Consider the following 13,900-nt stretch of genomic DNA (forward strand, 5'->3'; position numbering starts at 1 on the left):
AAACTGAAAAATTTATAAAATTATCAGGATGGCCAAATGAATTTAGTGTTCTGAAGCATCTTCAGGTACCTAAATACACATATTGATGATATTTATAACTCAACATCTTTTAACCCCTGGTTCATGTGATTGTATGTATTTGCTGATGGCTGACTCGCTCACTTTGTGGAAACACCAGCAATACTTTAAATAACCATAAATATAACATTAAAACAAGGCAGAATGCTTTAAGAACCAGCTGTCGTGGGGCTGCTAATGGAAACAATTATTAATGGTTTGCATGATTCACATGGGAAGAGCCCAGAGCTGGTGGTTACTGTGGAATTCTCATTTCTTCCTCAAGGCGAGAGTTACGTCTGCTCGTCCGACAACTTCTTCAAGAAGGTGGAATACACCAAGAACGTCAACCCCAACTGGTCTGTCAACGTGAAGACCTCTGCCAACCAGAAAGCACCTCAGTCCCTGGCCAGCAGCAACAGTGCCCAGGCCAAGGAGAACAAGGATTTCGTGCGCCCCAAGCTGGTGACCATCATCCGCAGCGGGGTGAAGCCGCGCAAGGCTGTGCGTGTGCTCCTCAACAAGAAAACTGCCCACTCCTTCGAGCAGGTCCTCACTGACATCACTGAGGCCATCAAACTGGAGACAGGGGTGGTCAAAAAGCTGTACACCTTGGATGGGAAACAGGTAGGAGGTTTTACAGATGTTACATCTTTTTTTTTTTTTTTTTTTTCTCTTGTCGTGCGGCTTTGCTGACTCAGAGTAATTCTCAAAGCCTAAAATGAAGCTGAGATGATTGCTGCCATCTGTTCCTTTAGAAGTGTGGCTTCTCATGCCAGTGGTTGGGTTACTAAATTCTCCCTGATATTATTAATACCAAGTAAAGAATGCAGCCGTGGGTCTGGGTGGAACAGATGCTCCCCTGCGCCGGCGTGCGGTGCGTGTCTTCTGGGCCAGCTAAATAAACACCAGGGGAGCTGGGCTCACAGCCACCAGCTGATCTGGCTCTGGAATAAGAACCCTCCAGCTCTAGTAAAAACGTGCTGCTTGACTTTCCTTGCCTTCTGGTGAAGGCTTGCTAAGATAAAGTGATTAATCCAAGCATGCTCTTCTGGCCAGCTCCAGAGTGAGCAGGGAAAGTGTGGAACTGTGCAGCATTTCCTTGACTAAATGCACGGGGAGGAAACGTGCAGAAAGAGTCAGAAATATTTAGCAGGTCATCAAAATGTGCTTCATGTCTACATGTTGCTGGAACTGAAGGGAACATCTGTCTCTTGTTAGCAGCTACACAGCAACGAGCCATTTCATACTGCTGTGTCTATGAAAAGCCTTAAAGGAATGTGGGGGATCATTTTTAGAGCTGGGAAGAGCTAGATTCTGCAAGGACAATTCTGAGCTTGATTAACATTTCTGTTTATTGTAATTGAGGAACGATCTTATTTTTGTCACTATTTTGCCTGCTCCAGATTCTGGAGTGAGGCAGCACAGCTCTTGTGTGGATTTGGATGCTGGCTATTCTAGGGACTGATGGTTTTGCTTTAAATTAACTCTGTCCTGTCCCTGGAGAAAATTACTCAAGTACTGGCTCAGTCCAAGAAAATGTAGATTTTACAGATAAAAATGTTCCTCTTAAAGATGCACTGGAAACCTTGAGAAAGACCAGGGAAAGAGGAAGGAGAGAGTCAAATGCCCTGTGCTCCCTGAGGTAATGACACCTGGGCACAGAACCCTGCCCTTTGGGTCACACCAGCTTTGCAGAGGGTTTCACAATTTCATGATAATTCTGCTATGCTGATACTGAGTCCTGTTGTTCTCCCAGCTGGGAAGGAGGGTCTTCTTCTGAACCTGTGGGTGGCCTCAGTTCTTTGAGAGCTGCTGGCAGTTTGCAGGTGAGCTGTTGCTTTGGGTGGTGCAGAAATAGGGATGCTCCAGGAGCTTCCATCAGACTGCTCTCTTCTCCCCCTTTTAGCTGTTCACAGGAGCAAGTGGTGATTCCCTTCCACCCCTGGCTGGAGAGCAAGACAGGATCAGCCTGATAGGACATTTAACTTGTTTTCCTAGATTTATAATTCACAATTTTATGAAATGAGATATTTGACTGCATGTTGGAGACACTGCTGGGAGTTTCAGTGTGTGCAAATGTACACCCAATAATGCAGTTATTGAAAACAGTGAAATTGGCAATAACGGGATGTTTGATATTTGTTTGCAGCACCAATTGTTCCTTGAAGAGCAAACCTGGTTCACCAAGGCTTTGTTTTTAGTGGAAGGTTTCCTTCAATGCTTGCTCTTTATTGTAGATGTGTGTTCTAATGTGGAAGTCAGAGCTAGAGGCTTATGCTGGCTGTTAGGGTTTCCATGACATACTGCTCCATAAAATCTGACCTCCTGACATGACATTAGGGGGTTTTGCATGTCTGATGCTGACATTAGAAAGAGATTACTGCGTGCCTGATTCTGACAAACAGCACTTTATTTTCAGGAAGAAATATTCATGCAGAAATGCAAGCTGCTCAAAGCTGAAATACTGACAAGAGCCCTGACAGTCTGTCTCTTTGAGTGCCATCAGAGGCACGTTGCTCCCTCTGTTGTGAAATGATAAAATTTACAAAAGGAACGTACAAAGGGAAATCATCCTTCCTCAGTCCACGAGCTGGAACTTAATGAGGGGAGATGATTATTTTATTTATAGGCATTTCCATAGTGCTCATCAGTGGAGTAATCAAGATGCTTTAGAAGTACAGACAGTGGTGGCAGTGACAGGGTGCTGTGTGAATAATTACATTTCTGTGCACTGCAGACCTGCTGCAGTTGGAGTGCAAAAGCAGCTAATTGAGAGCTGGTGGGCTGTGTTTGAATAAATGTAGCACTCGAAACAATAGTGGGGTTAGGCTATTTTAATGAAATTGTGTCTTTTTATGTCTTGGGTTGGATGGAGGAATATGGCCATGCTAAATTAGCATCTTGTATTTAAGTAGTTTATTTAACTTGTATATATTTCTAATGTCTGTACTCAAGCTCCTTCCCTCCCTGGAGCAAATAATGCAAACCCCTGAGCTCAAAAGGTTTTTTAAATAGAATTGTGGCAGGGGATCACAACAGAGATTTACCTTTGGGACTTCCATGGCTGAACAGGAAATGGTGTTGATCAAACAATTCAGTGCATTTAACAAATGCTATCATGGGCCAAATTCAGTACTTGGTCCCATGACTACAACTATTGTAGTGCTGAGATGTGTAATACCTCAATTAAAAAACACATATTCAGGATTTAATTTGGTCAGGCCTGTGGATCATGCTGGAAAGCAGTTATTTTGGTAGATTCTTCCTCCTTTTTTAAACTCCTAGCTCTACCCAATGTCCCAAATAAGTCTGGATTCCTGGGAGCAGTGGTTACTTCACAGACACACGATGACAGCTTCTGCCTCACATTGTTAACAAACCAAATTAGAAAGCAGAACTCGAGACCCTGGATGAAGTTGCATTTGGATATTTTGAATGCAGCAGGCTGAGCTAGACTTTGCAGAGGTTGTGTAGATTTGCTGCCCTGCCCATGGCTGAGCTCCTTCCTCACCCTGGTGCACAATGGGTCAGTGTTCTCTAAGAGCAGGCTGCTCCATCACCTGTGCTGTCAGCACCTTGCTTTGCAGGTGGGCTCTGCCTGCATTCCTTCCTGCTTTTCAGTGACCTCTGAAAGCTGCTGTCTTCTGTGCACACTGAACTTCTCTTTTCCTGCCCTGCATTTTATTCCAAGGTCTGTGAGTTGTTCTGCCAAGTGCCTGAAGAGATGCAGTGACAAAAATCAGTCCCCTTTTTTTTTTTGTCATTGGCTGAGTTTGGTGATACTCTGGCATAAACAGAAATTCATCAGACATGTTCACTTGTACTTTAACATTAAGGTATTTTTTGTGGTGTGGAATTTCTTCTTTTTCTCCAGCTGTTTTATTGCCATGCCTGAATTAACTAAACATCCCATTGTGTCACCCAGCAATTATCATCACCAAAAATAAGCAGAGCTGTTCAGAGCAGGGAGAGCTTGTATGCTTCAGTTGCACATAAATAGAGATATTCTGGTCAACAAGCAGGGAACAGATTGTAGTTTTAGCCATGATAACATGTGATCTCCTCTGGCCTTTGAAATTTTCAAACACAGGGGAAGTCACCCATGCTCAGCTCATTGGCTGTTCCCTTGCCCAGACACAGTGCTGCTGCTCCATCTGAGTGTTAGCTGTCTCATCAGATGAAATTACATCCATTTCCATATGTCAGGGCACTTGTGACTGCACTCCCAAAAGAATTTCCAGTCTTAATAAAAAGGTCCCCTCTAGCAGCCTTAGCTTTGATAAGGATATCAAGTGGCAGGTGATGAGGGGAGTTCATTCTGTTTGCAAAGCTGATGCCAGTGCCCTGGGGGCCAGCCCACCTCTCCTGGCCAGGCAAGAAGTTACTATTTCATTTTAGATTTCCTGCACTGAGGAAGGGCAGCAGCCACAGAGGGAGAAGCTGGATGACAAAGCTTACAGCAAATTTAAGGTTGGGACTTTGTGATCAAGTCAATGAATTAGTTGATAAAGCATCTCCCAAATACTGCACTAAGGCATCCCTACAAATTGCAGTGGAGAAACCAAACTTTGGAGTTGCTGCACTGATTGTATCAACACTTAAGTTTGGGAAAAAAGTAGTGAAAAATTAATCACTTAAGTGTTGATACAAGCAGTGGACCAAACTCTTCCAGGATAATGTAATCTATTGACTGTATTAATGAAATTGTATCAATGAGACCTGGAGCAAGGTTTGTACCTGTGACACTGCTGAAGGCTCGTGGAAAAATCCAACTCGGATTTTTCCCAGGGTGTTTGCTTTCTCAGCTCCAGCTCAGATCTTTCCCAGGCTGGGGACTTTTCTCAGAGATAAACAAGAGAAGGAAGAATGAATAACACAGATTAAACACCTGGTGTTGACCACCAAGCTGTGTGAGTGTCTTGTGATATTTTACAGAAAGCATGTTTTCAAAGAGGTGTTGCCTTCTTTGACCAATGAGCCTTTTCTATTTTGTATTGCATGAACTACCCTATATAAATGTAGTGTTTCTTTAAAAAAAGCTCTCTCTTTCTCCATTACATGAAGAACTATGCTGCATTATCCTTTTCACTGCTCCTATAGCCAAAATGCAGCATGTACTGAAATATAAAAATGCCTCCAACTGTACAGCTGTAATCTGTAAGTGGTGCTCAGGAAGAAGGTGACACCTGCGTGACTGTGCCCAGTAGCATCTGCACTGCTGGAAGATCAGAGGGAACTATTCCCTCCAGAGCCCTGGCAGGAGTTAACTCACAGCCTGAGGCACCAGGTTCAAGGTTACAGAGTGAGCAAATTGCTTTGTGTTGTGTTGAGGGAAGGATGTCAGAACAACTGGTCCTTCACATCTTGTCTGGCCTTTAGGATACTGAAAAACTTCATTGAAGTGAGCACAGAACAAGCAGTTCCATGTACTCATGTAAAGCTGGAATTTTGCCTGGAAGGAAATCAGGGAGGAGCAGGAGAGGGGGGCAAGAGTGCTCTGTGTCCCACCTTCTGCAGCAGCCAGAGCCAAGGGGAGCAGCAAATCCCACCTTCCCTCCCTGCTGCACAAAGCTGGAACAGCAAACCTGGGTCTGGTTTGCATCTGCTCCTCAGCCCTTCCCTCTCTGAGCCTCTTGCTGAGATTTGCCAGGCCCTGTGTAAATCTGTTCTGGCAGCAAGAGGACAGGTCTGGATGGGCAGATCCCTGCCCACATCACTCAGGGTGGGGATTAACTCCCAGCCTTGCTGCTCCTCCCCAGGGCTGTGCAGATGCTCTGGCTTTGGGTGCTTGCGTGAGATTTTTCCTCTGCAGCAGCCGTGTGTCATGAGAGGAGGATTAGTAATAATGCATGGGCTGGAGAACTTGTGAACCCAAGTCACTTCCAGAGCCAGACAGCACAGCCTAGTTCTGCATCTTCAGGGAGCTCTCAGTGCAAGCTGAAAGTTCAGCACTGCCTGATTCATGCAGTGACTAGACACTAACACAGACAAAACCAATTAGTCCACAGGTATCCCACAAGGATTTTAGCACTCACTAGAATGAATAAGCCCAGCTTCCACGAGAGTCTATCTAAGTACTCATGGTAAAATATTCATAAGACTTTCTGAGATGTTATTTAGAAACCTTGTGCTTATTAATTTCTGTTTCCTCGGGTCTGTGGGTCACAGAATCTGGGTAAAGAGGGGGGATTCACAGTCTGGAATATTGTGAATCCTAATTCCTGTGCTTCTTAAAGCAGGCACAGGCTGATCTCACAGCTGAACTCTTGATCAGACCTGTTCTCCTGTGAGCATTGTACTGACCTGGTTACCATTGGGGTGGTCTCTGACCACTACCCCAGATATAGGTAGGGATGGGAACAAGGGGAAATGGAATTAAACTGTCAGAGGGCAGATTTAAATTAGATATGGGGAAAAAAATTCTTCCCTGTGAGGGTGGTGAGGTGCAGGCACAGGTTGCCCAGAGAAGCTGTGGCTGCCCCATCTCTGGCAGTGTCCAGGTGGCACCAAGTGAGCTTTAAGGTCCCTTTCAACCCAAACCATTCTATAATTCTGTGTGTAGAGCAAGGGGAGACAGTGGAGGACAACATCATCTTGCAGACTTTGCTGGGTGTTTTGCCATTGCTTTGCCTCACTCTGAGGTTCTGGAGGAGGTGTGATCCTCCTGCCTGCCATCCACAAGGCTGTGGTGCTGTGTGCTCATTGCTGTTCTGCACATCCTGCCTGTGGTAAAGATCTCTGGTAAATCCCTTTTTTCTCTCAAGGCAGCGAGGCTCCCAGTCCACCAGCAGGCTCCAGAGTTGCTGTTTGCTGGAAATGGTTGATTTTAGAGCCATGCACTGACCACTCTCCACATGAACACCTGCTCCTCGTGTCACAGATGGCAGGCTGTCAAAATTATTGAAAGATGCAGTCAGAGCTGACCTGGTGACCTGGGAGCACGTGGCCCCTGGTTCTGCATCCTGGTGCTATTCACACCCCAAAAGAGATGTATGCTAAAAATTCGATCCCCAGCAGCATTTTATTTTAGCAGTTCTCTCTGTCATACAGAGTGACGTGTTCCCTTTTCACTCTGAATCCCAGGAGAGAAGGGGATTATTCACTGCAGTGCCAGAGGGTTTATCTTGGAATAAATGGGCTGAAAATGAGCAAGGGAAAGAAGGTTGAATAACTGGAGCTGTGGACAGGCCAAGAAAGCCTTGTTGTTTTTTTCCATTGTGAGTGTCATTGTATGAAACTTAGGTTTCTGGTTCCTTTTTCCCACCCATGTGAATGAGAATCCCCCCTGCCTTGAGAGGGAGAAAGTTACACTTAAAATATCCTGAGCAAGTGTGTGGATTCTTGTAAATGGCTTATTTTGATCACCTGGAATAATTAAATATGTGAATTTCCTCTGTTTGTAACAGGGAAATGTCTTGCTTATTCTGATGTGTCAGGGTCCTTAGTGTTAGACATCATTTTTGCTCACCTCTCCTTACCTGCAGTAGCTCAAAGACTGAGAAATACCCCCTGAATTCCCTCAGGGGGACACACCTTGAGAATCTCATGGTGGTTGGTGCCAAGTTCCACATCTTGTTGCAAGTTCACCTCTTTTTCTTGGCTGCCTGAAACCTGCACTTCTTTTCCCTTCTCAGCTCTTACTGGCCTTCAACCAAAAAGCTGCTTTCACTCAGTGGCAGGTAAGTTATGACACAGTTCACACTTTTCTCCAGGAAAAACCTGCTCTGGGTGTGAATAAAGGCAAACAACCAGGTGACCCTTCTGGTGAGAATTGGTGTGGTAGAGCTGTCAGCCAGCACAACAGCATTTTCCTTCTTTCTTGCACATTGGACTGAACCAGTGATTACTCATTTTTGTGTATCTTGATGGAGCTTAAATATTCAGGAAATTAATCCATGCTGCAAAGGGCCCTGTGAGTGTGAGAGGTTCTCAAAACCCTCCTCACCCTGTCTTTGACCATGATGCCAGTGACAACAAAGGTGTTTTTATGGGTCAGTGAGGGCAGGAGGGATTGCCTTGCTCATGTGCAGAGGATGCAGCCTCAGCTCTGCCAGGACAAAAGACATGCAGAAATGTGTGTCATAACAATGCGTCTAAAGGAGCTGAGGAGAAAAAAAAAAAAAAAAGTTGATGCAATCCCTGGAGTTTTTCAGAGCTGGCTAAGGTAGGTGGGGAGGTACAAAGAGGAGCTGTGAGAGCTCAGGGCTGTCCCAGGGCTCCTCAGGCTGCAGAAATCATTCAAATAGAGCTGGAACTGCAGGTTTGCTCATGGAAATTTGCTCAGGCTGAATAGGGAGGAAAAAGAAGGGTTAATTCAGAGCATTCTCTGAGCCACAGGCACACCCTGTCCCCTGTGAGCCAGCCTTGCTGGATGTTATGTAGTGATATATAATAATAATAATCTATAGTATTAAACCCAGTTCTAGTTCCCTGGTTAACTGCAAGCACTGTGTGTATGAGTAAACACACTTTTATCTGTAGAAATGTATTTTACTAAGTTTTGTACAACACAGCTCTGCTGCTCAATTTGCTGTCTAAGCAATCTTAACTCTTCCTGCAGTTAAAGAATCCCAGGGACTGTTGTGCTCTGATATCCTCAAGCCATGTTATTGTTTTTTGTTCCCTAACCCTAATAAACCAAAACCAAAGGTATCTCACTGTATCATTAACTGCACTTTGAAAATGTTTGCTTACTTGTACATTATTCTTTGACATAAATTCAAATTTCAGTGTTATTAACAGTTTTAAAATTAGCCACATAATCTAAAATAAGTAGGAAATTAATGTGTATTAGCTCATAGTGCTTTTGTATTTTTTAATCTTGAAAAATACCTCAGAACAAGGATTTTTGAGCTAGAGTGGGTGTAAGATCTATCCTACCTTTTACTGTTTCTCTTTTCTTTTTTTTTTTTCCCAAATGGGGGTTTAGTTATGAACAAAAACCCAGTGTGGGGAAGATGAAATAATATGTCCCATTCATTAGCAGGATTTTTCCAGGGGATTTTTCTCCAGTCAGAACTGGCATGAGAGGTCAGCCCTGCCAGTCCTCCAGGTCTGAGCACTGTTATCTGGAGGACAATGAGCTCAGCGAGTTTCATTGGCTCCAGAGGGGTGATTATGCAGCCCCTGAGCCTGGGGGCAGCAGGGGAGAGCAGGGCTGGGGCTCCTTCCTCCCTGCCCTGCCCTCACCATCTGCTCCGTGCTGCTCCTCTGCTGCTGCATCCCCTGGGGCTGCAGGACCCGCAGCTGGTCCTGGGGCACCAATTCCTGGCTGTGAACACCAATTCCTGGCTGTGGGTACCAATCCCTGCCCAAGGGCATCAATCCCTGACTGTGGGCATCAGTTCCTGTCCGTGGGAATCAGTTCCTGTCCGTGAGCCTCAATCCCTGCCTGTGGGTACCAATCCCTGCCTGTGGGCATCAATTCCTGGCCATGGATGTCAATCCCTGGCCATGGGACATCAATCCCTGCCTGTGGGCATCAATACCTGCCCATGGGCACCAATCCCTGCCTGTGGGCATCAATCCCTGGCTGTGGCAGAGCAGTCCAAGCCCCCACCTGAAACACCTCCCTATGCTCCTGGCAGGACAGTTTATGGCTGCAGGTGTTGTTTGTTCTGTCTTTATTCAGGTTCTCTGAACAGGGAGCAGAAATGGGTTTAGGAAAGCATCTCCTGGTGTGTGCACTCTTCTGTGAGAGAAGCATTTCTTTAAGTTACTGCTGTGCCCCTGCACTCTGCACATCATCTCTTGTGCCCTTCCTCACTTCTTCATGCCCAAAACAGTGAAGAAAGAGCAGCAGCGTGGGACTAATGGTCCCTGCTCTCCTCTGTGTGTCTGGCAGTGAAAACACACCAGGAGACTCAGCTTCTGTGCTAGATAAATCAAGTGAAAGATAAAATTGTGAAAAAGCATGCAAAACCCCTTTTCACCCCGATGATCTATTAGTATAAAATAATAAAACCATGGGTGGGGGAGAGCCAGTAAATATTTGGACTTCAGAATTCATGAGGAAAGGCTCCTTCAAGAACCCGAGGTAGTGATAAGAAGAGAAAATGTTATCACAGATTTGAAACAGGTTTAGAAGAAGAAGCCAGGGTAGAAATAGCTTCTTATCAAAGTAAGAAAAAAATCAATAAACAAGTTGTGTTTACTATCTTCCTGAGTGATCTGGAGGTGGAAACACTTGGTGAAAATGATGAAAGGACTGTTGTAATAAAAAAGTTGGGAGACTGAGATGAACAGGCAGTGTAATGGATGATGGTAAGTTCAAAGCAGCACTGGTAGAAATTACTCTTATATTTGCTTCTTTTAACTAAAAATAACTATTCTGGAGAGAGGATTGCCTTTGCTGAGGCAGGCTAGTAAATAATATCTTAGCAGAGAATCAAACCAGCATGCTAAAGCATATGGTATCCATTCAAAATTCAGGCAGAAAGGAGCAGCTTTTAAAAATATTGCTGTGTTCCATTTATCTTTGCACTTCACCTCTGCCCATTCTCAGATGTGTCTCAGAGTATGGAAGGAAATGAAGAGCTGCTGCAGTGGCTGTGCTGTGCTCTCACCTGCAGCACCCAGGAGGGCTGGGCTGGCTCCTGCAGGTGCTTGGGAACTCGTGTCCCTGCAGGGTTTTGGAGCTGGGGCTTGGGTGAGACACCAAGGGGGTTACAAATGGTCAGAACCTGGTTTTTTGTTTTTTTTTTTTTCCTGGAGTACTGAGTGCTGAATCACCCCCTGCTGCCCAGTCCTGCTGGTTTTTTGTGCCTGCAGCTCTGAACCTGGGAGTTTGACTGTGGCTGGGCTCCAGGGTGACCTGGTGCCAGGTTCATTTCTTTTGGAGACCCAAAATTTCCAGTTATGCAAAGATGTTGAGAGAAGCTCCAGCTGCAGTTCTGCAGATGGAGAATTCCCTGAATTTTTACAGCCAGGTGTAGAAATCTTATCCCCCTGCATGGCATGGCATGGTGCAGCCTTTCTGTAAATAAAGGGGGCTTATAATAAAGATGGGGATGTTGCAAGGAGCAGCTGGCACTCAGCTTCTCCATGCAGGAAAAAGCCCATTCTTTATTCACATAACTCATTTTTATAAAGTTTCCACAGATCTCAAGTTTAACTCATTTATTCACATAACTCATTTTTATACAATTTTCACAGATCTCATGTTTAACTCCCATTGGTTTGTAGTTTTCTTGCCATCTAATTAATTGGTTGAAAGGTGTTTTGTGTGTATGTGCTGTAACTCTCTCTTTCACTCAGATGTTTACATATTTTCTTCTCTGATTCTCATGGGACAGATCTTTTGTTTATGCAGGTGTACACTTATTTTCTTACTAGGATAGATAGTTGTTAACTGAGTTTTCATTCTTCAGGTTCTTTCTTCTGGGAACTTACAAGCTACTGATAGCTTAGCTCGAGTAGCAGGGCCTAAATCACATTTTATAAGACTTCTTTTTTTTTATAATATTTCTGTCTGTGACATGGGGGCACATTTTTAGCCTGGGAGAAGGTGTAGCTTTTTGTAGCTTCTCTCAGCCTCTTCTGTAACTGTATAAATGTAGAGAAAAATACACTCCTCACTTTCCTCCCCACACCCCAATATTAACAGGAATTCATAAAACATTCTAATAATGGAAAAAAGCAAAAATCCAGTGCAGCCATTTCAACTTGGTCAAGAATTTTAATCTTGGCAGATAAATTATTTGGAGAGAAATGCTGAGAAGCATTTACAGACAAGCAAAAAAAATTTGTGTGAAACCCTAAACCTGAGCAGCCTGGAGCTCAGCTTTAGCCCATCAAGACCTAAACTTCTCTTTCTCAAATGTGCAGATATCAGGAACCTTATCAACTGCTGGCAGGCTGCAGGATTACATGTAAATGAAGTGTATCAAAGAGTCACTTGGGTAGCCAACATTAGGATCTAAGAATTTTTTTCTTGCCTACTTGAAAGCCCTTCATAATGGATTAGAAACAAGAACTTACATCTCTTAATGCCAGCTGAAATTTGAAGCATCTTTTTTTGCTTCTAGTGGATTTTAATATTTTGAGAGCAAATGGTACTGGGGATTTCCTTCATTTTAGACAACCCCAGTCATGGAGGTTTGCAAAATGATGTGTTCACAATCAAAATGAAAGCCATAAGGCTGAATTTTCTGCAAGAGACTCAATAGAGTTGTTGGCAAATGTTATTTTTAGCACTGTAGAGCAACAGAGATCTTTACAGTCTTGGCATTTCTTGCAGCTTTAAAATGGAGAACAGCTCTTGAAATGTCTGCTTTTCCTTGAATTTTCATCCACATCATGAGTTTGTTCATGAAGTTTTTGCACTGCTTTTGGCAGCAGGTAGTGATTTAGTGCCAAGCAGTGCAGAACTGCTCCATTTTACACCATTTCTGCAGAAGGTCCTTTCTTCCAAGAAGGAGATGCTGGAGAAAATGCCATCTGATCCTCACACTCATTGTTTGGGTTGTTTCCAGTTGCATGTGTTCACTGTAGTGTAAAATGGACAGCAGATAAGGAAAAATAAAATTGGGCAAAAAAGAGCACTGAGCACTGTTTTACAGATCTCATAATGAGTGAAAACCAACTTGTTTTTTTTTTCTTCTCAGCACAACCCACAAAGACTTTCTTTCTCTCAAAAGCAGGAGAAAATAACCTCAGGAAATATCTGCTGTCACAGATGAGTGGCAATGTGCTGCAGGTATTCAGGAGTGGGGCTGGGGGCTCCTGGTGTCAATCCAACTGCACTGTGTGACCACAATTAGTGTGCTGGTTTCAGTCTGGGCTGCTGTGACACATTTAGACTCAGGGAGCTGAAATGAGTTTGTCAATCTGTCTTTAATGTCCAGGCTGGAAGAGTTTTCACACATCTGTGTCTTAGCTGCCTTTGGGTAAAACAGGACTCATTTGTAAGGCTGCTGGGGAGTGCTGTGGCTCAGGGAAGGTGCCAGCCAGGGTTTCTCAAGCCTAAATTCTGCAGGAAGAATGTTAAATCTCTAAGCAGAGCTGTACAATCAGAGCACACTCTGAATGGTCATTTATCTCTGCATTTCCCCTCCTCCCATTTTATTCACTCCCTGCCTGTGTGCATGGGGATTTGCCTGTTTGCTTTGCTTTCCTTGCCATATTGTTCCAATTATCAGCCAATCTTTTTTTCACCTCCACTTAACTTACACGTGGGTATGACTTACAGCTGAGACAATGCAGTCATTCTGGCCACCAATGCTGCATCCTGGGCCACCTTCTGCTGCTTTTGGACCACCAGCTAAGACTCAACAGCATCACAGCAGACTGGATCCCCCTTCTTTTCACTGCACAGCTTGCAGAATACCTGCTCTTAGTTCTGCAAGGGTCTGCCTTCTGAAACAAAAGGAGCATCCGGGTTCTGCCCTCCCAGCAGGTGAGATCCACTGAGGACAATCTCTGGTGCCATATTTAGGCAGCAGACAAAGCTGAGATTGATTCAGTCCCAGCCTTCACGTGTGCTTCCTTTCCATAAGTCATGCTTTCAGTTCTTTTCTGCAGCCTGGCAGCTGCCAGGGCTGGTTGCTTGGTGACGCTCTCAGCAGCACAAAGAGCTCTCAGCTGGGAGGCCGGGGCTGGCTGCCACAAACAGCTGGGATAATTTTATTTGTCTTTCTCTTGTTCCCCAGTAATTGCCAGGACCTGAATCAAAGTCAACATAACAGAAAAAGGAGCACCAGCAGATATTATTTATGGCTTCTTTAGCACGCAGCTCTTTCAGGAAAGTGACAGGGAGTGCCTGAAGTGGCCTGGTTATTTCAGAAATTCAGGGATGAAATGGAATGAAAAGGTGTCATTTCCACTGCTGGTTCAGGCAGGC

At 44.5% G+C, this 13,900-nt stretch overlaps 1 protein-coding gene across 2 annotated transcripts in view; it reads left to right on the forward strand.

The window, feature by feature from the left end:
• Window positions 1-13,900, forward strand: part of DCX (doublecortin) — a 118,298-nt gene that overhangs the window by 52,874 nt on the left and 51,524 nt on the right. For both annotated transcript variants that reach the window (XM_056491489.1, XM_056491490.1), the window contains exon 6: window positions 344-684. In XM_056491489.1, coding sequence (XP_056347464.1) covers window positions 344-684 — 341 coding nt within the window. The remainder of the gene's footprint in view (window positions 1-343; window positions 685-13,900) is intronic.

This window comes from Oenanthe melanoleuca, chromosome 4A (genome assembly GCF_029582105.1).
Source record: "Oenanthe melanoleuca isolate GR-GAL-2019-014 chromosome 4A, OMel1.0, whole genome shotgun sequence".
NCBI lineage: Eukaryota > Metazoa > Chordata > Aves > Passeriformes > Muscicapidae > Oenanthe > Oenanthe melanoleuca.